The sequence below is a fragment of the Thunnus thynnus genome, chromosome 22 (genome assembly GCF_963924715.1).
Source record: "Thunnus thynnus chromosome 22, fThuThy2.1, whole genome shotgun sequence".
NCBI lineage: Eukaryota > Metazoa > Chordata > Actinopteri > Scombriformes > Scombridae > Thunnus > Thunnus thynnus.
Window position 1 is genome coordinate 14,081,677 of NC_089538.1, and position 25,881 is coordinate 14,107,557.

The window sequence follows — 25,881 nt, forward strand, 5'->3', positions numbered from 1 at the left end:
TTATTTTTTTCTGTGAAGCATTTGTGATGTCTCTGCTCTCGAAAGGTGCCATATAAATAAAGTTACTTACTTTTATGCTGCAAGTGGAAAAATAGATAACACTGTGCTTCTGTATTGGTACCTACAATCATAGAGCTGGTGGGGTCTCAGTTTCTTCTTATAGGACACTTCAACAGTGTTAAAGTGCACCAACTCTGGGCAATGACTCCATGTTTTCTGGTTGAAGGACAATCTCTGTCCTCTAAGAGTTGGATAGAAAGATAGAATCACATCTGGGATTAGCAGTATCTTAATCTCAACACATTCCCACATTCCAAATCCAAACCAATTTTTTGCAGCAATTTTATGGGATATCAGCGATGATTGACATGTGATGGAAGCCAGACATCTTGACAGATGATATCTAGATAATACATGTTGTTACTACAGTAATACAGGCATAATGCTGCAAATTGTGGAATCATCGCTGTATCATTCTGAGCTTTTAAACTAAACCAATGAGTTTCAGAGCAACACTGACATATTATCACCCTTTAAATTGATACAACAAACGTGTTAGCATTAGCATAATGTGCATATTTACACATCTAGCCAATACATATCAACTTTATAGCATTCATTTGGAGTTGTGTTTCTGTCCACCTGATGAATTTAAGCTCAATATCCACTCTCCTTTTTTTGTCATTTGATGCTGGACAGATAATGTACAGTGAGTTTATCAGAGATTTTGTTGAAAACAGCTCACTGCATCTGGAAACAACGCTAATAAGAGCAGTTATAGTGAACCAGAATGAGTTGCTGACTGTAAAACCACAATAGTCAGCTGATAGTTGCTGCAAAGGTCTGTAGAGCTGAGGAGAACTGCAGAGTTGGGTGGTAATTATCAGTGGGTTCATCACTACGAGAAACCCCTTTCACATACTCATATAAAAATATTGATCACAACAGCTTCAAAAAGTAGTGTTTGTAGTAGTGTTTATCATCATATTAATAACTTCAACATTCATTAAAACTTAATTCATTCATTCCTTAAAGCATACCCATTATGCTTTCAAGATATATACAATGCATAAAGTATTCAGACCCCTTCACTTTTTTTCACATTTTGTTATGTTGCCCGTTTCGCGGCCACCGGCTGAAGTGCTCTCGCTCATTACTGGACCGATTTCAAAAATGGTTGTCCCCATTAGTCACTTAGACCTAAAATGATGGGAAAATAGGGTCTAGGTAGAGAAGTTTCCCTTTAAATCGAAGAAATTTGGAACAATCTGGACTCTTCCTAGAGCTGGCTGCCAAACTGAGCAATCGGGGGAGAAGAGCTTTGGTAAGAGAAGTGACCAGGAAACCAATGGTCACTCTGGCTGACCTCCAGAGATCCTGTGTGAAGATGGGAGAAACACTCCATTGATCTGTGTTTTATGGCAGAGTGGCCAGATGGAAGTCTCTCCTCAGTGAAAGACATAGGAAAGCCCACTTGGAGTTTGCAAAAAAGAACCTAAGGACTCTCAGACTGTGAGAAACAAGATTCTCTGGTCTGATGAAACCAAGATTGAACTGTATGGCCTCAATTCAAAGTGTCATGTCTGAAGGAAACCAGGCACCGCTCATTACCTGCCCAATACCATTCCAGCGGTGAAGCATGGTGGTGGCAGCATCATGCTGTGGGGGTGTTTTTCAGTGGCAGGGGATGGGGTTGAGGGAGAGCTGAATGGAGCAAAGTACAGAGATATCCTTAATGAAAAACCTGGTTCAGAGCGCTCAGGACCTCAGACTGGGCCGAAGGTTCACCTTCCAACAGGACAATGACCCTAAGCAGCCAAGACAATGCAGGAGTTGCTTAGGGACAACTCTGTGAAGGTCCTTGAGCAGCCCAGCCAGAACCCTGACTTTAACCAAATCAAACATCTCTGGAGAGACCTGAAAATGGCTGTCCACCGATGGTTCCCATCCAACCTGGCAGAGCTTGAGAGGATCCGCAGAGAAGAATGGCAGAAAATCTCCAAATCCAGGTTTGCAAAGCTTGTTGCGTCATACCCAGGAAGGCTCAAGGCTGTAATCACTGCCAGATGTGCTTCAACTAAGTACTGTGTAAAGGGTCTGAATACTTCTTCAATGTGATATTTCAGTTTTTCCTTTTTAATAAATTTGCAAAAAATCCTAAAATCCTGGTTTCATTTCATCATTATGAGTGTGGATTGATGAAAGAAAAAATTAATTTAAACGATTTTAGCAAAGCTGCAACATAATACTGAATACTTTCTGAATGCACTGTGAAGGAGCTTTACATTTTAGCTTATGCTTGGATTCCCTAAGGGTCAAGGACAATAGAAATGAAACTGAAAATCAGAAATAGAATAGCACAGCTGTAGGCGGAGGTAAAATGGTGATACAGAAGTGGAAATGAAGGATCAGAACGGTGCATCGCCGCTATTACATGGGGAAAACCGTTCCCTTGCTCATCTACTGTGTCGCTTCCCCTTGCAGATTTTCCCATACTAGAGCAGTGGTCGGAGAACGCCTCCCTGTCCGATGCTTCGCTCTTCATGGATGGCTTCCTCTACATCTCCTCTGGCCCTGCTAAGACGGCGCTGGACCGCCGCGGAAGAGATGGTGAGTGTAACTGTCGTTTTGCAAACCCCTGGCAAGGCCAATCAATCCATCAATCCATTTGTAAGCAATTTAAACTGCGTGTTTGTCAGAGGTCTGCTCCAGTTAAGTGCTGATCGATCAATCAGTGTCAGTCTGTCACTTGTCAAACTGCCAATCGTTTAATCCGTACACCAAACAGTCCAGTCAAAACGATCAATGAATCTGTCTTTCAAATGCATTCTGCATCAGTCCTCTGGGAGTTCATGTCAGAGAGAAGGATGTTCCCAGCAGTGAATGCACTACTAGGAAATTTAGGGCCAGATTAAAAAAATAAGAATAAAATTATTTTGGTACATCTCCTTTCTAAATCTACCGGAGATGCTACCTCCAAAACTTCTCCTTCTTTTGTCTTCCAAGGCAGTTTAAAACTTTTAATCAGGCACCATTTCACACCCAACTCCTCAGCTGCTGTTGCTGCTGCACCTCCTGCTCTGGAATGGTCCCACTTCTCCAAACAGCTGGAGCGTTTCTGGGGCCCATGGGTAATTAGGAGAAGGAGCCGGCTTTGGATGCTGCCCCAGGGGAAGGGGGGTTATTGGGAAGGTGGAGGAGTTGGATGGGGGATAAGGGAGAAACGGAGGGGGGGGACAGTATGCGGGCGGGGGTGACAGCTTGCAGCTACCTGCCACTTGAATAAGCTGAATCTCCTACAGCTTGAGCAAGACATCCATCTCCATTTCCATCACCCCCGCACATTTCCACACACTGCTCTCATTGGTGGTTGTACATGCCAGCTAATGAACAGGGCTGAGGTCTGGGAAATTGCCCCTTAAGACCAGATGGGGGGGAAATTCTTACCTATGTCTCTAGAAATTCTCATTATGTGTACAGATGGACATCATTTTCATTTAATTTCTCATGTTAACACATACCAGTTTATTACAATTTGGACTTTTGGCCATCATTGCTATCAATTACAGTCATATTTTACCAAAGTTGAAACAGATAGTTGACATTGCTACAACTAAGTCTGATGGGTCAAGAAACACAAACAGTCAGACGAGTGGATTATTATGTACAACTTTATTTGGAGGTAAAAGGTAAAGTAAGTACACCTGAAATTTAAATGTTCATCTTTATTGTGTCTTCCAGATAAAACTGGTTTACCTTTTTGGTTTGTTTAAAAATGTATAAATGGCTGACTGTTCTTTGCCCCACCTGACTTGTTTTCGGCAATGTTCCTCAATCATAGCAAAATTTGGAGAGTACAATGTTATTATTACTGATATAAATGATGACCAAGACTAGGAAAGTAAGACATAAGTCGTAATAAACTGGAATTATATTAAATCTGTACTAAACTCTGTGGGTTTCATCACTATGAGTGATACAAGCCCATTGGTAAGACAATATGCGGTTAGTCATGTTACTTACAGAGAATTCTTGCTTGAGATTGAGTGACACTACAGGTGTCCATTTTGTTGAGGTCCATTTTAGCTACTCTTGTGCATTTTGTACCATTTACAGACAACACACTATTCCAAAGTCGTCTCACCACAGATAAGTGCTCGTAATATTTCGGCCAATAAATACCTTGTTATTTCATCTATTATGGAGAGCCGTACAAGTTTGGCTTTTGTGCCTTAATGGCGCTTTAACTGCAGCTGCAGCTGTTGAAAAATTCAGAGGGGTTGGGTTTAAAACTCAATGCATTCCAACTTCTTCAATCACAAGGAAGCGCTGTCAGGACTTTGTGAACATGGAGAGATGAGGTATTTTTGAATGTACTCCAGGATGCCTTTCGTTCCCAGGCTAATGGTTTGATGGTCTATAGATACACCCAAGCTCTTAATAATTCATAGGCTGTGCTCAGGGCTTAATAAAAGCACTCTGGCATTGCGTCTTAAACTTCAGCTTTTTTTTTTTTTTTTGTAGACAACTCCAATAGGCTTTTGTGCTTTCACTGATGGGAGCTACATTCAGAGCACGACATGAATTAATTTGGCACGCAATTTTGGTAATGGCCTTGATAGAGGTGGCATGGGCGATCATCATGCCGGTCCACCATAATAAAATAAGATACTGTGCTGCTTAGCATTTAGCAACAGCGTGTTCATTCAAGATGTCACTGGGAATATAGATTAGAAAAACAATATTCCTTGTTGTTTTGTTTGTGCTGAAATCAAGGTTGAACTGGTTTATTCTCCAGTGTGGCACCACTTTACTTGTTTTGCTGTTCTGTTGAGCTGTGCTCTATTCCAGTTTACGCGGTTGATTCCAGCGTAAATGAAGTTTCCCCCCTTTAAATGGGCAGACGAGTGACTCATGCTACTCTCACATTTAAGAGTGTGTACATGCTCTGTGTGCATCTCTGTGTGCCGCGCTTGTGCAAGTCTTGGGAGGAAAAGAGAGACAGTAGGCAGTTACTGTCTGAAATGGTGAGTGGCAGCAAGGAAATGGCACCCCTAATTTCTGATTAGTTTTGTCTTTTCCTCATCAGCAGCGCTCTGTTTTTGCCTGCAACAGTAACTCACAACTGCTGGAGAGAGAAGAGGGAGGGAGTGTGGAGAGAGGAGAGAGATACAGAAAGAGAAGTAGAATTATCTTAACAGTTTAATTGAGGACACAAATCTGAACCCATGTGAACAGTTCAATTACTTGCAGCTACAAAGCTGGGGTCAAGTTTTTGATAATAAACCAAATCTTCTTTATGGTTTATATTAAAAATAGTTTTAAAAGAATGTTAAATGATTGGAATTTCTAAGTAGACACATTTATGTTATTCTGTTTTATATTTTATGAGAAGTACACAAAGCCCGTTTAAACAATTTGTCTTAACTGAATATGCTTTTTGGATGTTGTTTGTATTACTGTGGCTCTGCTTGCCTATGAGTGAGGAGTGCTGTTGCTTAGGCCAGAAATACATGGCAGATATTTGTTTTTTTTTTCTTTATCTATGCCATATCTGTCCATTCCTCCCTGTAATGAAGTGGGCTATAATTCTGGCACAGACAGATCGTTCAGATCCATTCAGTTTCTCAATTTCCATTTCCAGCCCCCCTGACAAGCTGTCCAGCAGATGTCTTCATCACAGATATTTTAGTCTGATGGCAAGATAGGCAGAAGATTGGCAGAAGGGGGAGAGGTGAGAGAGTGAGGGGAGGGAGGAGGGTGATTCAGCGGATTGGGGCACAGCCTGCTGTTTCGATGCATACTGAAATGGGTGTCTGTGCAGAGTCGATAAAAAGTGTAGGGGGACTTTGGGTAAATCTACAGCAGTTCAGTTAAAAATAAAGGTTGAGACACAATCAGAGTCAAAACTTTTAAGTAAATATGTTTATTCTATAACTTGGTCTATTCAGTCGATGAACAATAAGAAGGTTTAATTGGCACACTGATGACTTGATTAGTCTAATCAACCTGCTCATCTGGCATACTTAGGCAATTTGTGAAATTCAGTAAATGCTCCAAGTGAGAGGGGAGGTGAGGGGAAAAAAAACAGAAAAAGAGAGAGAGAGATTCCACATTGTAGATTTGGAGGTCTCTCTTCCTCTGGAAAATGCTATTCGCAGAACACTCTTGGCGTACAAACTAATTGGCCCAATTTAGCTGGTGGAGGCATGTACCACGGTTGGCTTCCGCTTGCGTTGTCTCTGGCGGCTGGTTGCGGACTCCCGTGGAGAACGGCTGGGCCACGGGGGCCATTGCTGTGTGTGGGGAACAGCTGGCAATGGACGCAGCTGCTTGATTGTAAATCAAGCGCTATTGTTCCCCCCATTGCGCCGTTGCTTGTGTAGAAGCTAACGGTATCCCACCCGCTAAGGAAATACTGAACCACAAACAAAAAAGGAAGAAGGATGCTTGTGATTCGGTGATGTGCAGGTTTTTGATAAAGCCAGTTTCCTGGTGGAATGTGTTGAAGGGATTCAAAGGCATTCATTGCCGTCGTAGGAAGTTAACTTGTGCCACAAATTCCGATGTAGCTGAATAATACTCACATTCAACTTAGTTATACTCATTGCAGCTATTTCACATGGACTCTTTGCAGTCATGATGGTGCTGAAATGGCAGCCACACATCACTGGTGTTATATCATTGATTGTAAACTTTCTTCCTGGTTTGAGATCTTTAACTTTCAGGCCCTCCATGTAAGATATCACATTTCTGCCATCACAGCCTTTCCTTCTTTCTCCTGAATACAATGTATCCCCCATATTAATTCATAATTCAAACCCATTTGTCCAACATTTGTAGTCTCGCTACACCTTTTGGCCCGTCCTCCCCCCTTAACCCTCTGTTTCTTCAACTTGTTTAGGTCTTTTGTGTGCATCTGTATCTGGGGATGTGCTAACCATTATTAGAATAATTGTTCAGAAACTGAACAGTCTGGCACCGGGCCCATTTATGTGTTCGCCCTGTCTAGACTCACCATCCTGCAGCAATTTGTTTCCTGTATTCACATCAGGATTTTTTGTGTCTTTCTCCTTGAAATGGAGAGGAAATAAATCACATTTTTTCCCACTTTCTACAATGTAGATAAACAATTTTGTTCGATGTAGTCTAATCAACAAGACAAGATCTGGATGCCACTTTTGCCAACATGTCAAGTCAAGTTTTATTTATGTACCCTGATATCACAAATTTGCCTCAAGGGGCTTTACAGTCTGTACAGCAAGACAGCATCCTCTATCTTAGACTCTCGATTCAGATAAGCGAAAAACTCCTCCCCAAAACCCCTTTAAGGAGGAAAAAATGGAAAAAGCCTCAGGAAGATGTAGGACTGGGCGATATGTCCAAAACAAATATTATGATATTTTTGACCAAATACCTTAATATCGATATTACAACAATATTGTAGGGGTGACTATTGGTGCTTTCACAAAATATTCACACAATGAGATTTTTGACAAATAATCATATAGATATAAAGACTAAGTGGGTAAAGTCAATATCAATCAATACTGCTTTTATACTTCCAATGTATTAAGACCATTGCAGAAGAGGGTGTGATGAGATGGTGTAATTAAAATAGTACTAGTCAAACCTCAAATTATGGAAAACCATGTAGAAAACATGATGGAAATATGACATTTATGTTTGTTATTTAAAGCAAAGGGACACTACAATCTCCTCACTGATCCACACAGATCTGATTTCTTCCTCTGCCGCCATTGTTTGTCTCTTCAGTGGGGAACTACGTTTCGTGTATGTCATGATTTATTGGTTGTTTCCATTTCATTTTGTTGCAGTTTGTTTTTGTAGATACCCCAACATGTCTAGTTTATTGTAAAAACTTTTTTCTAAAAAAGCGTCTGGTGTTTAAACTCAGACTTTTTTAATGCTGAAATTGGAGATGTGCATAAACACTGGTGGATGGAAACACATTTACAGATATCTCTATCAAATTTCATGACAATCCGTCGAATAGTTGTTGAGATATTTCAGTCTGGATTAAAGTGATTGACGGACAGACTGACTGACCACATAACCACCATGCCTTTGTCATGGGTAAAAAAGAGCAAAGGTTAAAGGAACATACAGTATATAAATCACAAGTAATTATGTGTGGCAGAAATATGTTTTATTTGTCTGCCCTCCTAGCTAATACCTGTTTATACTTGCCATTGCATCAGTTCACACAACTTAAACTCCTTAATAGACTCCGCAACCAGAGGAACCATTATGAAGCAAAATGTCTAGATTATGTCATTACAGCTTTCTAGCAGCTTATGATAGCAATTGACTCTAGTTAGAAAATCAAGTGCGCCTCTTAAGAAGATGATTGTGTGAGGGTTTCAGATATTACAAATGAAACCATCCAGTTATTACCCTTTTAGAGGAGGGACAGAGCGAAAGACGGCGAAATTACAGCCAAACAAGTGCTTAACTATCCTCCGGTGGAAAATGATGGACGTGACATTTTCTGCAAAACCTTAGCAATCCAGGGACACATTGTGCACGGAAGTGAAGTGCATTACAATCTTTTCCGTAACCAAGACAACAGTGCATCCTGTCAGATAGATTGGATTGGTAATGACTTTAAATACCGTAATCTGTCTCCCTCTCTGTTTCTCTCTCTCTCTCTCTCCCACACAAACACAATCCTGCCACATGCATGGTTGGTTTCAGATAGAAATGATGATTCTTCAGCTGCTGGAATAATTTTTTTCTGGAAGCAAAGTGGGGTCAGAGGAACAGTATTTTTTTAAATGCCACAGTGAGCAAGTAGATATTAGTCATTTTGCCATTTTAAAGCTGTTTGCTGAATTGTGTCCAAATTGTTTATTTTGACACAGAAAAGGAAAAGACAAAGGAAAAGTCAGAAAGAGCCGTACAGAGAGGCAGTGCAAGGGTGAATAGAGCAAAACTGACATCCTCCTTTCCTATGCTTATCACATCCTTTTTCTTTTAACAGCCAGTTGTAGACACTTCCTTTTTTATTGGAACTATATCTGTTCCTTCAGAAACATCACACACAGTTGGCAGAGGAATGCACAATTAGCATATTCATGAGATGAATACAGTGGAAACTTTGGAGTCGCAAGCGACAGGGGGTGGATGGGGTGGGGGGGCTGTTTGTGTGTGTGTGTTTGTTGTGGAACAAAAAAGCAGATGGCACGGTGACTGAAAATCCAAAATTAGGTATGTTTTCATGAACTTCATGCTCATTGGCTATGTAAATCGCACAGTCAGACAGTCATGAAAGACAATGTTGTGTGTTTTCCAGCTTTTCCACTGAGATCATGTTTGTTGATTGAAATCTGCTTGGTACTTGGAGTCTCTTAACTCTCCTTACTCCCTTTATGAGTGTCTTTGTGCCCTCACAAATACAGTACGGTTGACTCAGTTGTCCTCTGATAGACAAAAATATGAAGGAATGTCCCCTCGCATAGGCCCTCTGATTGAAGGCCAAAAGATTTGGATACAAACCAAATCTTTTGGCCTTCGACAGTAAGATGTTGGTTATTGCCCATTCCATTTGATTTGGAAATGAAGGCCATAGTCTGTCAGTCCTCTTTGGAGTGTATGTATTAGTAATTGGAGGATGTTTTAATGCCTCCGTGCCGGCTACAGCCATGGCTAAAGGCATTATGTTCCTGGGTCCATCCGTCCATCCCATTCGTGTGAACGCAGTATCTCAAGAACGCCTTGAGGGAATTTCTTCAAATCCGGTACAAACATCCACTTGGACTCCTGGATGAACTGATTAGATTTTGGTGGCCAAAGGTCAGGGTCACTGTGACCTCACATCCGTCACATTCTTGTGAACGCGATATCTCAGGAACGCCTGGAGGGAATTTCATTACATCTGGCACAAATGTCCACTTGGACTCAAGGAAATTGAAATTGGTGGTCAAAGGTCAAGGTCACTGAGACCTCACAAAACATGTTTTTGGCCATAAGTCAAGGATTCATTCGCTGATTATGACAAAGTTTCACACAAATGTCTAATATAAATAAAATGATGAAGTCATGACATTTTTTATCCAAATAATCTCTATGTGCAAATATTCACTGGAATCATTCATGTCAATATTATGAAGACCTCCATTTCGCCACAATAAACACTTATTACACTTACTTACACTTTATTAAATTCCTTCAGAGTCTACCAGTATTATATGAGTCTGGACAGAAATGGATTTAAACTGCAGCCTGACTGGTTGGCAGAGACATACAACTGGCGGTATTTCTAGTTTTTAGTTAGTCTTGTATTGTGGGTGTTGATTTTGGGAGGATGTTGGCTCCTGGTCTTCAGGTTTAGGTTTGTCCTCTTTAAGTTTGTCTGTTTTTTTTTTTTATTTGGATAAAAACAATGCACCCTAAACAAGATGAATAGGCCAATGACACCGTCACATCTCCATGCATCTATCCATGTGTGAATGCACAGAGTGCCTTATCTCCAAACATTTAAACGATTTCTTGGTAGTGCTGTCTTAGCTTGTAGAGTCATTAGCTGTGTTTAATAGGGTTGGAGTGGTGCTAATTGTTCACAAAGCAATCATTAACATTGCAGGGTCTAATTAATCTCTTTTTCTCACTCCACAAACAATAGCCAATTTGTTGAATTTTATCAGTATGCACATGTATGGTTTTACAGTTGTAATCCAACAGAGGCAGTGGACGTATTAATGTGTCCTGGAGGCACAAGGAAAGGAGCTACAAATTATCTCAAGTTAGCATCAGATCAATTTACAAAATTGCACATTTTCAAATACTAATACTTAATACAACTCACTTAATGTAGGATTATGTAACTTTTGAAAGAACTACTACAAATGTAAAGTTAAATTTATAAGCAATAAACCATACTTTTGCTCAATTCAATACACTGTGCCTTACATGGTCTGGTATGGCCATTAGCTTTTGGTAGCTTATCTTAGCTAATATAAGCAAACTTTAGATAGATGTTGTTGTGTAACTGACATTGCTGTCAATTTGTTGTCTTGATGACCCCTCTCTATTTGTGTTACTGTATCTTACACCATGTTTTAGCATTTCAGTTCATTACAAAAGTAAAACAAGAAGTAAACACACCCCAAGAGGAGACATGTTTTGGTCCTGTTCCACTTGCTTTCATTTCGGTTGCCTAATGATGATGTCTTCAAAGTAACTGAAAATCCTGGGAAATTAAGGGAAACATTATGTAGCCAAAGTGGCTGCTGTTCACCAAAAGTCTCGTTTCATTTTATTAAGCTACAACAGGATTTTTATCACAGCTACATTACAGACTGAATAACATAATTTACTGCATCTCTCTGTCAATGAGGTTATTCTTTGTGAGAAAAAAAAGTTAGTGGAGCTGTGAGCTGAGATTATTTTGTCACAGTACAGTCAAGTAGGTGTGTTGAGGACTTGGCAAATTCTGGGGAGGATGCTTAATAAAATCCAACGAAATTTAATATAGACTGATCTGCTCATTTGAATACATTTATAGTTATTGAAATGTGGTGATATCTGTACATATAGAGCCCCAGAGGCAGCACTGTTGTTCTGTCCGGTAAAAATATGAAGCTTCACTTTACATTCAGACAAACTAATGCGGCAGCTACAATTGTTAGATTTCATCTGTGAGACCAACATTTATCTTCCAAAAGGAATTATATTATATATCAAAATGCTGCAGAGACATTAAAGCCAGCGGTAAATTACCAAAGAGCTGCACAGATCTGTTCATCAGATCATGTTCTCCCCAAGATGACGATGCAAGACTCAGGCTGCTCCTACGAGATGACCGGCTGGTCTCACCCGGCTCCTCACATCTCTGAAAACTCAGCAGCAGATTTACAGGTGTTATTCGGATAAACTAACCACATATTGGGAATCTACATTGTTACTTATCACCTGAAAAAATGTTATTTGAAACTGATAAACAGTGACACTGAAAAAAAAACTGTCACTGAAAAACGACAGACATAAAAGACTTTAAGATTGTCATTTTTTAAATGCCTGTGTTTTATTTTCCAGTGGAACTTTTTTCAGTGCCAATACTCATTTCAGTGCCAACACAACTTTTTCCAATACAAGTGTTTGAATGCCAATGTTTCCTTTTACAGTTCAGGTTTTGTTTTCAATGCCAAATACAATTTTCAATGCCAAAATTTAACTGTCGCTGTTCTGGACCCATATCTAAACAAGTACTTTTAGTTTGGTTTAGTGTGGTTTCTTTTTGTTTGTTTTCATCCTACCAATTGGGGCACCAGATCAAAAAAAAAACAAACACTAGTCACACAAAATATATGAATATGGTCTAAGTTATAGTACATTCATCTGTCTATTTTTGTGACTACATGGTTATGTGCATGTGTGTGTTATTTCAGAAATGCTACGTCGTTGGTGCACATTGGAGGGCGGCTTCCTGAGTTACTATGAGAGTGAGAGAAACCCATCAGCCATCGGCAGGGTGGACATCACCGAGGTGGTCAGCCTGGCAGTCAGCAACACTGAGACAATGACTGGAGCAGGGTATGAACACACACACACATATGGCCTATTTTATTGTCTGATGAAAACCTCTCAACTTCAGAGGTAAATTCAGAAAACCTTTCTTTTTAAAACTTGGAGTTAAAAGAGTTTTGAAAGTACTTAGCTTGGCTAAAGCTTGAGAGCTCAAGTCTTGTACGATAGAACTGAAGTTAAACCTTGAAAATCACAAAAATTGGACATAGTATTGTTGTTAAAATATTAATATCAATATCTAAAATTTAACATGACCTTTAAACCTGCTGCATTAAGTGTTAATTCACACATGAATCCACATTAGTAGCAGTTCAGCCAGGTTATAGGGCATTCATTGTCACGCTTAGCATTTACATTCACTATCATGCGCACCCAACCATACACATATACTGTACACCCAAACCCATTTTGAACGCCTTATTGCATGTCCTCAGCTAAATCATAATTTATATGTGATTGTTAAACCTGCTCGGAGCGCGCACAAACACACACAGTTACTGCATGTGTATTTCATATATTACAGAACTTCAACAAAGGACATAACAACACATACATACATAGTTGTTTTTCTTCCTGGTCATATGTCTCATTAGCATAATCTTAACTTGAACATTATTCAGTTTAACAGAACCTATCAGGGCTTTATGGGTGCTATATTTCCTGTTTACTTGATGCAGGCAAACGGCGCAGCTTTAACTGCTCTGCCTCCGTTCAACTTTAAGGAGGCACCCTCCTCGCCCCCCACCCGCCCCCTAAACACCCTCACTCCTCCGTCAGATTATGATTCAGTTATTAAAAAGTTGCTCTGACAACAAACTTTTCTTTATTTCTCTTGGAAGTGTAACAAACACACAAAAAAGGAAACAGATGTCTCGATCCGTTCCCGTTCACCCTCTCCTCGATCCCACTGGATTGGCCCATGTGTGCGTTCATGTGTGTGTGTGCGCGTGCGTGTTCATGTGTGTGCGCTTCCAATTTATCATCCCGAGCGAGAAGTCTGGTAATGGCTTATGATTAAAGCGTAAGCCAGGTATTTAATGACAGCAGCAGATGTTATGAAGAGGGAACAATGCTTTTATTTGTAAATGTTATTTATACAACTATTAGAAACACATCTGGCCAGCTAAAACTAATGCCATTTCTAATGAGCTGGACACATACGCACAGTGATGACAGGTTCCACTGATTATAGTGTGTGCGCACAAACTCTACAATACCAGAATGACGTGCAGCATTTTTAGCTAATATCCTAGTTACAGGTCATGGCGTCACACCAGAAAGGCTATTATTTCTCTGTCGTTAATACTCCGCCATCATAATGGCCCGATGTGAAAGTCTGCTTCACTCCTTCTCACTTATGCAACTTTCACTGTTCCCAGCATGCCTGCGCGCGGAGAGAGCAGGGACGCCTCACCTCTTGACTGTCATGAATATTAACGTATGTAGATGACACACTCCCACCAGCAGCCTATCGCCGCGCTACAGGAGGCCGTAGGTGTCGTTTCCATTAAACACAGCATTCGGATAATTTCACCATGGCAGAGGACACCGTGAATTATAGCAGCGACCCGACACATACGTTTGCTAAAGTTGTATGAATATTACAAACCCCACTCCTAAGGAATTAATGCAGAGGGGGTATGTTGGCTGGTGATAAGTTGAGGTTTTTCCAGGGACTTTTTTTTTTTCTTTTTTTTTTGACTCATCTGCCTGTTTCGACAAGAATATTTCAAGTCAGTTCTGACCTTCAAATTCAACTAAAAACCTTGGAAACAAACCCTCTCTGCTCTTTTCCTGTTTTTCATTTTTCGGGCTGCTTTTTGCACCATTTCGCTCTCTCCGTCACTCTCTTTCTCACTGCCGTTCTCACACACACACACACACACACACCAACAAAAATAGCAGTTTTTAAAGACTTTTAGTAGGTGCTAACTTTGCCAGTAAGATGGGATGTATATGTGTATATACTGTATATATAAGGGCTTGGGAATTAAGACGTTCTCAGAGCACAGAAAAACCTAAGGACAAAATAAAAGAATGCATAAATACATATAGATATCTATGCATGTTTAAACCACAAGTGAATTTTGTGCAGCAGACTTCTCCACAAGGAAAAGTGTTTTTCCCTTCTTTTACTCAACAACAAAAACGACTCTCAAATAAGTATATTCTGTAATAAAAATGAAAACTTATTCATGACATTTGCAAGAATTAAACCATTTGTCTGTGTTTCAGTTTATATCAAATCCATTGAGGTTATATTTTGCTCATGTCAGTAGTTTTAGTTTTAATTACAGAGGATACAGACTCATACAGTAGCTTACATCTTACCCACTGCTTTTTTTTTTTTTCTCTTTGTGTTACTTCAGGCTGTGATCAGAAAAAAGACACTTGCGGGGGTGCCTGGTAACAGACAGCAGACAGTGTCTTTATATGCATGGAAGTAACCTGGTTACTGCCAGGCATCGGCATTAATCAGATTACTTAAACGTCTTATAAACAAGCAATGTTTTCCTTTAAGCGGGGGGAAAGGCTAAGTGGAATCAAGTTAACACAGCAGGATTTCTGCTGATGAAACCCGATGTCTGGTTACTAACAGGGTTTTTACACGTAGGCATGTTTATGACAAAGACTGCAGACAGGAAAACTGTTGCTGTGGTTACTGATTATTTGTACTTAAGTTGTTTTTTTAATTTGTCTTCTTGGAATATGACAGTATGTCTGTCATGTTATGTCTTCTGGTGTGACTGATGTGACTGTCTGACTCATGTCTCTTGTGTCACTGTATTTGTCATGGGCTATTTTTCATTTGGGGATTAATACAATTACAGCATCAATTCTATTCTTGAAATTCAACCGATGCACACATAAGAAAACCTACGTGCTCTCTCACTGCAGAGCCTGTTCTCTCATCTCACCATCAGTACAAATACTCAGAAATCAGATACATCATTAATAAACTAAACAAAGGCCTGGTTTGGTTCAAAATTGCAATAGTAAGTAGGGGAGAAATAATACAGTAACCAGGTTATTGTATTACTTTAATTTGACTTCTGCACATAAACATATTAGAAGAAAGAGCAAGAGTGAGAAGTTGAAAACAAATAAGAAAACAGAAAAGAAGAAGGAAAACAAGAACAGAAGAAAAAGACAAATCTAAAGAATCCATAACAATACTTGTTGTTCATAGGAGATACAAACTTTTTAAAACTGCTGGCACACACAGTACAAATAAGTTTCCTATTGTATGTGAGCATGGCCATATGTTCTGTCTCTTATCTCGAGTTCTTCTGCACGTCATTATTTCAACACCTCTCTCTTTCTCTCTCTGTCTTCCTTGCTCGCTTTCTCTCTCTCTCTCTCTCTTTTTTTCTCCCCAGCTACTCCCTCCCTCAGGGACGCTCATGATGCAGAGTTCATCTCTTATCCCTCTGTCTTCTCCTCCTGTCCTTTCTTTACGATACCATTTGGCCGGCGCATCGCCACAATCCTTCACCACTTCCTCCTTCGCTCTCCCTCTGGGACCTCCTCTAACAAGCACCTGCACACCTGTCTGCGAAGAGGAGGAGGAGGAGGAGGAGGAAGGGGAAGGGGAAGAGGGGGAAGGGGTGCCGGGGTCACGCAAGGGCACACAAACACCCGTGTCTCGCCTGTTCCCCTGACACATGTGAGAAGAGAGCGACTCAGTGCTGCCGTGACCCCTGTGACACGCCAACTTAAACACCCATCGCTGTAGCATTTAGAGCTTCCCTCGCTGTGGCATACCATTGGAAAAGGAGCTACGGCTTGGTAGTGTGTTCAAACCATTAAGATAGTGATACTCTGACCTCTGTGGCAGAGAGAGAAAGAAAGAGAAGGAGAGAGGGAGAGGGGCAGGGTGGAGGCAGAGACGACATAAGGTGAAAGACCAACAAAGATTAATAGCTGCCTTTTTGCTTCTGACAGCTACGGTTTTGCCTGTAAATGCGTGTGAATGAATGAGTGTGAGAGTGCATGCATGCTCCTTTTTTTTTGTTGTAGTTGTTGAAAGATTATGTATTTAGTATGTACACATACATACATTTCCATGGCCAGAAGCGTGCACATTCCTCACTGATGGACTGACACACATTGTTTGAAAAGCTCGCTGCTTGAGAATTTCAAGGTCAAATCTTAACATCTGAACTACTATACATTGCAGCGTGCTGTAAGCAAAGCCTCAGCACATCAATAAAAAAAGTGTTTCTTCACATATTTGGAAAATATAGATTTTTTTTAATCATATTCCAAGTTTAAAAACTCTGCTGTTCTATTTAACATTTATCAAGAAAACTGGTGAACTTAATAAAAAGTGTGCTTTGAAGTGGAGCAGGAATCTTGATTGAAATCTTACTGACTGATGTATTGAAAAATGCAAGGCATCCTTCTCATTCAATGAAAAAAATGAATTAATTTTATTCAAAATAATCAGTTATATATATATACTTTATATCACAGCCTGCTACTCATCAGTTTAAAAATGGATGTGCAGGAAAATAATTAATTGTCTTAGTAATTGTCTAAAATGTGGCGCTATTCAAGGCGACAAAACTCTTAACATCTGATAAAATAAATGGGTGACTGAAGTCTCTGCCTCAAGAAAGAGTTTTCCACAAACTCAGTTCTAATCATTTGAATGCATTTCATGTCAAATTTGACAATATGTAATCATTAGTTTAATACTGTGTGTGTGTGTGTGGCGTCTGAAAAGCCAATAATGTTTTTTTAATCCATCTGATTGGTGTCACTGTGTCCTTTCCATGGCTTCTATTAGAATCGAGTGATTTATTGTTAATTTGTTTAATCAGTTCTTTGGAAACTTGGATCATACAGGTTCACAGTTTTTCGAGTCTGTCCTAAAACAACAGTCAGGTGCCCAAATGAACATTGACACATGTTTTCTTGCTGTAATCATTCCTTCTGTTCATACAGGCCATTAATGCACTTTCAATGTAATTGATAGGGGACAAAATCCACAGCCCTTCCTCTGTGCAAAAGCAAATCAAGAAGAAATTTAGAAAATTAATTGAAGCTACTATGAAGCTTCAGACATCCAAATTAGTCAAATCAAATGAATATCTTTCAAAGTTACTGTCTTTTTCAGTGCTGGAGCTGATGAAACCTAATGTCTGGTTTCTAAACAGGGATTTTTTTCGTGTGCGCATGTTTATGGCAAACACTTCAGACAGAAAAGTGTTGCTGCGGTTTCACTGTTGCAGGATAAAATAAAACATTATTTCTCCCCTCGGTGATTCCACATATCTGAAATAATTGAACTGAAAGTCAAACTAAAATAAAATAAAGTATAAAAAAGTAGGTTTTCACAGCTGAACACTAATATAAGTGTCATTTTATATGTATTGCTGGTGTTATTGATTTAGTTTTTCAGTGCATTACTTATGATCAACCTTTCATTTATTTACTGATTATTTGTATGTGTTAAGTTGTTTTTTAATTTTTTGGCAAGCGTACTCCTGAGCTACACCTATGTCTTCTTGGAATATGGCAGTACGTGTGTCATGTTATGTTGTCTGGTGTGACTGATGTGCCTGTCTGACTCGTGTCTCTTGTGTCACTGTATTTGTCATGGGCTATTTTTCGTTTGGGGATTAATACAATTACAGCATCAAATCTAATCTTGAAATTCAACTGATGCACACATAAGAAATGTCCTTAAATTCCTTCTGTCTGTTATGATCCTTCCACTGCAGCTGTCCAGACACAAAGAGGGATTTTTTTTTTTAACTAAAAAGTCTGTAACTGTGGAAGATTTCCACTTCATTTGACTAACTCAGGCAGTTGAAGCCTCATATTATCTTCAGGAAAACGTTTAAATTCATTTTTGCTCAAAATGAGGACTGTAAATTTTGTCCCCTATCACTCAGATTGTAAGCTTATTTAGAAGGGATGTTCTAATTGTCAGTATGAACAGGAGGAATGATTACAGCAAGCGAAAACTATTTCAGTGTTCTTACTTTTGTTTTAAGCAAGACTTGAAAAATTCAGATTCTCTCCTTTAAATGTAAAAATAGCACAGATTACACACTGGCATTTCACATATTTTACAGTTTATATACAGTTACGATGACACATTCGCTTTTGGAAGCTGATTTTCATTTTCCTTCAACACACACACACACACACACACACACACACATATATATATATATATATATATATATATATTTATATTAACTTTTATATCCGGGAATATTCCTAAAGTGTGGAAAGCAGCACATGCATCGCCTCTGCATAAAAGAAGTTACACCAGTAATCCAAATAACTACCACCCAATCTCCAAACTGTCATGTTTAGCCACAATCTTAGAAAAGCTCATCAATAATCAAATGCGTCACTTTCTATCTGAGCGTTGCATTTTAAACCCCCATCAGTCTGGTTTCAGACCTGGACATTGCACTGTGACAGTAGCATGTAAGGTAGTAAATGATATTATTTGTGCTCTGGATAAGAAGGAGTGTTGTATTGCCCTGTTCATTAATTTGTCAAAAGCATTTGACACAGTAGACCATACTCTTCTTTTGGATTGACTTAAATCAATTGGTTTTGACATAAGTGCATGTAAATGGTTTCACAATTATTTTACTGGCAGAACTCAAGCAATAGTGGCGGATGGTCATCAATCTGGTTTCCTTGACCCTACAAAAGTTGTGCCACAGGGCTCAGTACTTGGTCCTATCCTATTTACATTGTATGTAAATGACCTGGGCTCATTAGTAAGTAACAGCTCTATTCATTATTATGCTGATGACACAGTAATTTACTCATCAGTGCCCTCTATTTACAAAGCTTTGTCTGACTTAAAGTCAGATTTTTTTTAGCTATTCAAAAGGTCCTGATTCATCTTTAGCTTTTACTAAATCCAGATAAGACTGATTAAACGCTCTTCACCAGATCCCAAATGAAAAATCCTTTTACTATTAGTTTTAATATTAGTACAATATCTGGGGCTCAAATTAAAAAAGTCCCATGTTATAAGTACCTGGGTATCTGGTAAGATGAAAAATTATCTTTTAAAACTCATGTTGAGGAAGTGACTAAAAAGCTTAAATTTCAATTAGGTTTCTTTTTTAGGAAAAAGCAGTGCCTCTCTTTTAGCAGTAGGTTGCAGATTGTAAAGGCCCCATTTTTATCAGTGCTTGACTATGCAGATTTAACTTACATGTGTTATGACCCGGCTCAGGAAGTCACAACAAAAAGGGAGACAAGGTAACTAAATATAATTAAAGCATGAGGTGTGGATATTAATAGCGTCAGTGGTGTATGGTGTGCATGGGGGTAAGATATGTGTGTGTGTGAGTGTAAGGTGCAAGTAAGTAAAACATAACAAAACTAAGGCAACATAACTAAACCAAACCAAACAGGTGTCGGTAGAGGGGAAAAGGGAGAGCCAACTGCCTGCTGCAGCCAGACTTAAATAATCCGGAAACACCGTGGGGCCCTCAGGTGTTCCAGGTTACACTAATGATCACCTGCAGAAAAAGGAGAGATGCAGGTTAATACCAGATCAAACCCCAAGATGATATCTATCTATCTATCTATCTATCTATCTATCTATCTATCTATCTATCTATCTATCTATCTATCTATCTATCTATCTATCGATAAAACTAGGCTTGCTTAGTCTTGTTGTATTGTATGTATCTTTTTAATTTAATGTGTTGCAACTGTACATAGTTTTGCCTGCTTTCTGTATGTGTGTGTATGCTCGTGAGGACTTTTTTTTTTCCCATTCCACATATTTCATAGTGAGCTGTGTGTCTCTGGCAGGGCTGTGTTTACCGTGGAGCTGTACCTGCAGACAGAGCGAGTACTGATTGTCGGAGCTGAAACACAGGAAACGCAGCACGACTGGATCCAGGCGCTAACAAAGGTGACACACTTTACATACAGTACACACACACACACACACACAAAAGCACACTTATTTTCATTGCCTCCTTTTTATAAGTTTGTTTTTCCACTTAAAGTTACAAAGAAGGAACTTGTGTGAATATGCGCCACAGCAGAACTACAGCAGATCCGTATAGCACTTCTTCATTCATTCTGCTACTTTCCAACATTCACACACACACACTGGCACACATTGTCCTCAGTGAGCCCCATGCTGCCTGTGCTCCTTTCAGTAAGACAAGTGGTCTTGCTATCTCTTCCCCCACATGCTGACAGGATCTTGTAATAACACCTTACATAAATATGTCTCCTATTCCCTTTTTTTTTTATCTGTTTAATCCCAGTCGACCCAGTCAGAGATAGTGGGAGGTATAGCTGCATTAGCCCGTATGTCTCTCCATCTGTACCATAGGCTTTTCACACCTCCGTATTTCAATTTGAATCGCAGATCAATGGCCAGACAGAGCGGAGCAGGAGGGAGGGAAATGTACTTGGAATATAATTCAGCCAGAGACCAGAAACTGAGCAAAGGTTTATCGTTTCAAGAAGAAATCTGTACCTGTTCTGTGTTGTAATTTTTTTTTTGAGGTGACACTCCACAGTAAAAAGTTTCACAGTTAATTGTGAAAGTTCTTAATTCAACTCCTGTTCTCTCTCTCTTTTTTTTTTTTTTTTGTTTATGTGCCTGACTCGCAGTGCTTCATCCCTTCTAAAGTGGAGGGACTGGTGCAGAGAGACAGCGAGCTGATTGGCAAACTCCACTACAAAGAAGGCCACGACCTGTACCACTGGAGACTGGGCTGGTTCGCGCTGGAAGGCTCTGCCCTGCACTTCAGTTCAGGAGAAGAGGCAGGAGAGGAGGAAGTCCTTCAACTCAAACAACTGCATGAGCTCAGTAAGCTTGCTGCTTATGTGCATTATTATTATTATTTTTGTTTCTCACTATTTAATAATGCCTAGCAAGAAGGAAAATTTATTTGTGCACCCTGGAAAAACAGACGTTTCTGGAAGCTTGGGGACGTATTGACCTCTACTACTCTTGCAAGAGATGTATCTGTACTTCCTCGCTTATGACTGACTGCAAACTGCATCTCGTTTATTGAGTAGTTCATACTTTAAGAAAGGATAGAGTGACAGAGCTTCCTCCGCTTTGAACTCTTCAGCTCTCTCTGTCCCCTTAAAGGTCACAACTGTCACAACCAAAATTGATTTTCATGCAAAACCACAATTTACTTCACATCAGATTTCAGTGAAAATCATTTATTTTGGTTCATAATTTTACTGTCTCACCATATATTCTGAACTGAACTGAACATGATGGACCTCTCGCATCAGTAAATACAGAAAAGAAACACCTTCAACTTATTTTTAAATGGGTACACCACAAATTTTGTATTGTACTTCCATCAAGTTGGAAGACTCACATGAGATAGATTAACAAAAAGAAAATCAAACCAACAGTGCCAGAGATATCCTGATCTTTAGTACCTAGTATGGGAGTAAGCTGCAAAAACACTACATTTCCCATAATGCAACCATTAGTCTTGTTTAGTTTGACCACCTCTGCCTTGTAAATGTCTAGATATTCCATACTCCTTGCCCCCAGTTTGTAATAAGAGATTGTTGTTATAAATTTGTTTCCAAGCCCAGATAACACTGCCAACATCATCAGGGTAGTTTTCTCAGACTCAGCAATTTTTTTTCCCCCAAAATGCTGTTTACATCAGCTATATGTCCCTTGCTAAATAGCATAAGTGGAGCTTTTAATAGGCAATAAATCAGATCATTATAACCGCACAGCATGAAATGACCAAATCTGTTTGTGGTTAATAGTGTCAGCGGTCAACTGCAGTAACTCTTTTCACAGTAACTTTCTGGCTTTTTAAAATTCACGCATCACTCTCACATACACTCTGTAATTCCCCAAATAACTACCAATCCATAACACCCTCCTACTACTCGCATTTATAACTACTTAATAATGTTGGACGACGCATGCAAGCGGCCAGTGTCAGAACACATTTCAGCTTCTCACACCATTACACACTTCTGGTTGGATCTCTGCTCTAATTGGCTACTGTAGCTTACTCGTCCATTATCGGACCATGCTTTGACAAGACTGCAGGATTGTGACAAGGTGCCACAGGCCTGTATGTGAGAAGATGTTCTGTTAATATGAGGTCAGTAAAGATCATTATTACTTCAAGCATCTTCAAGCAAACACCAATTAAAATATGGCTCAAATGAAATTGTCATGTGACAGTTGTTTGCTTTCGTCATTATAAAAATCTGAAATATTCACAGTATAATGGTACTGTATCCACTGCCCACTAACATGGACCAGTTATTTTTATAGGACAGTCAGTGGAGGAAGCTGCCAGTAGGGGCTGAAGGCTCAGAAGTTCACACACACACACTCGGCAGATGATAAAGAATTTGGAATATTTCAATCGATTGCGCCAGTGTGATGTGCGAACAGAAGGAGGGGAAAATCAATGGATCTTTTTAATCCATTTACAGCCCGACGTGGATCAAATCGCGCAAAGTGCCGCCCCATCTTCTCACCTGGGGCGGGATAAAGAACAGCGGCGGTGTTCATTTTTATTCCCGGCTTTCTCCAACCATATTTGTCACAGCTGGGGAGCCGTCAGCGCCAGAAGGGACTGTGTTTTGTCGGGGGATGGTAGGTTCTGGAGCATTGAAAGGATCCCTTTAGGAATCACAGTCTGTGACATGGGATTAACTGTTATTTTCTCTACAGTGACACCGCCACATGAAAGGTGCCCCTGTGTAGCAGCGAGGGATTAAATAAATACACTTTTCAATTAAAATCGCTACATGCTTCAAATATGCTGCACTTCAAACTGCATCAGGAACTCATTGCAAGCAGTCTGTTCCTGTTTTTTTTTTTTTTTTTTTTTACCTCAGGCTGGCCGAGTTCTGATCATTTTCTAAATCACTTCTCAAAACTTACTAAAGGGTTTTCTTACTGTAAGGTGAAGATGCTTATCTTTTGCTTTTTCTGTCATTTGTTCTATATTTGGACTATTTTTTTTAAAGTCTTAAGCTTTCTGTTCAAACTGTTTTATTGATTTTTGTCAATTGTTCAGTATTCATTTCTCTTGGCACTTTGTAACTCTGTTTTTAAAAAGTGCTATATAAATAAATAAGTTCACAAGTGAAAGAGAGAGAAAAAAAAATATCATATCCCCTGAAGAGCGGGAGTGCACTACCTCTTAAAATGGCTTCCTGGGGGCTCAGCTGTGTAGTCGAGAGAGGATTGATCTTTTTGTGATGTCTTGTGTCAAGATGTCTGCCGCACAAATAACTAGCGCCAAAGTAAAATGAGGAGAAAATGACAGATACAGTTGGATAATCATTAACCTGTCACATTTCACAAATCAGCCTTCCCACCCAGAACTTTCTGAAATGAAAGGTTTTCAAACAAGATAAGCACATTAACTATGAACTCATTCACTGCAATTTTCTCAGTAGATTTCTCTTAAGGCAGTAGATAAATAGAGAAAAAATGTTAATCCCATTGCTCTGCTCAATCATCTAAAAATTAAGATAGGCATCAACACAAGACTGCAGTCCAGCATATTTAGTAGTCAAATTAAGTCAAACTTCAGTGTCTACACTGAGGTTCATTTAAAGGCAGAATTAGATTTTTTTTTTCTTTTCATTTTCTAAGATACTGCAATCACAGCAAACTGGTACTGAAGAGTCATGTTCAACTGGAAGTTACTTAAGGTTAACTGAGTAACAACACCTACTTCTGTTACAATATATACAAATATTTTCCTACCTCCAGTACTGTTAAAATCTACAGCTGCACAGTAAATACTTCAAGTACATTTAAGTTAATAAAACCAATCCAGTATCGCAGTACTACTCTGAATGTTACAAGTCCTCTCAACCTTTTTTCTTAAGATTATTTTTGGCATATTTGACAGTTGATTGTATCGAGCCAGACAGGAAATTAGGCGAGAGAGATGGGTTGTGACATGCAACAAAGGACCCTGGCTGGAGTCAAACTGGGGATGCTGCTGTTGCAGTTTGTAGCCACACAGTACATATTGGGGGATAACATATATAATATTTAGTATAAAGGATATGTAGTTAATAGGAGATTGCATCAGAGCCTGAGTGATAAATTGGCCAGCCATTATAATTGGTCAATATTAGCTTATTAGATATATGTTGACTGATAGATAACAAGAAGTTGCAATACTGAAATGCCAAAGATCTGTTTGAAGTAATTTAGAAACAGTGTTACTATTATATAATTTGTCTATCAGAGAGCACTGACAGGTTTATTTTTCCAACTGTGTAATTGTCTCATCAGTGCATACCTTTGTCATAATTCTTTAATAAACAAATCCAGGATCGTTTCTTTGTTTTATGCATTTATGTGAAAATAAATTGCTGTAAACAGAAAAATATCACGGCCTACTTAACAAGCATTACTGGCTGCTTCAATCATTTTTTCCAGATGTTGAGTTTCAGACGCAGTTAACTCAGTGGTCAGTATGTGGTGTGGTAATCTACTGTGGCGGCCAGATGTTGCACCTCCAAAGGCCCACATTAAAATGCATATTGCAGAAGACAAAACACATAATCTTCAGCGATGCAACTTTTCTTTCATTTCACCAGCGCCAAAACTCGATGCAGTCCTTAAGTAAATGAGAACAAATCCAATTTGGCTGTTTAGCGCCTAAAAACGGCCGCAAATCCTTTGTAATAATCCCCCTTAATGTTCCTACTGAAAATGTGCATTGGCAATGATTTTCAAAGGAAGAAACAGCACGGAAATCTCTTTAAAAGGACGCCCAGTACAAATTATAGAGGAAACAAGGCCGCAGATTTAGTTCCTTATCACACTAACATATTAAGTAATAAAAAATTTCCCACTGAGCTGCAAGAAGGATAAAGGAGGATTGCTGTGATGATAAGTGGTTTTGCATTTACCTGATAACACTGTTAACAAACCTCTCACAAGTCAATATCAATCTGTAAAGTTTTCTCCTTTCTTCTCTTGTAGTTTGGATCAGAATGAAATACTGTGCCCTTGAAAATCTGCCAAACAAAATAAAAAGCTTAAGAAATAAAAAAAAAGATTATTTTGTTAAGAGAGACTTTTGGGGGATTAATTGTTTTAGCTGTTTAGCTCAACATACAAAGGCCCATACAAAGGAGACAATCTCTTGTTAGGAGTCTAACAAAGGAGATTTTGTTAGACAAAATAACACGTGTAATATTTTGCATTGGCAATGATTTTCAAAGGAAGAAACAGCACGGAAATCTCTTTTACCAGGCTTCTTCCCCACACAAAATCAATTTTAATTAAATGAAGCAGATACAGAGATTGTAGTATTTGGTAAAAGAAATAGAAAGGGAGTT

At 39.2% G+C, this 25,881-nt stretch overlaps 1 protein-coding gene across 2 annotated transcripts in view; it reads left to right on the top strand.

Moving 5' to 3' along the window:
- The window catches only part of arap2 (ArfGAP with RhoGAP domain, ankyrin repeat and PH domain 2), a 138,755-nt gene that overhangs the window by 82,553 nt on the left and 30,321 nt on the right, over nucleotides 1-25,881 (top strand). For both annotated transcript variants that reach the window (XM_067579056.1, XM_067579055.1), the window contains 4 exons: nucleotides 2,485-2,610; nucleotides 12,411-12,555; nucleotides 20,356-20,458; nucleotides 21,175-21,373. In XM_067579056.1, the coding sequence (XP_067435157.1) occupies nucleotides 2,485-2,610; nucleotides 12,411-12,555; nucleotides 20,356-20,458; nucleotides 21,175-21,373 (573 nt within the window). The remainder of the gene's footprint in view (nucleotides 1-2,484; nucleotides 2,611-12,410; nucleotides 12,556-20,355; nucleotides 20,459-21,174; nucleotides 21,374-25,881) is intronic.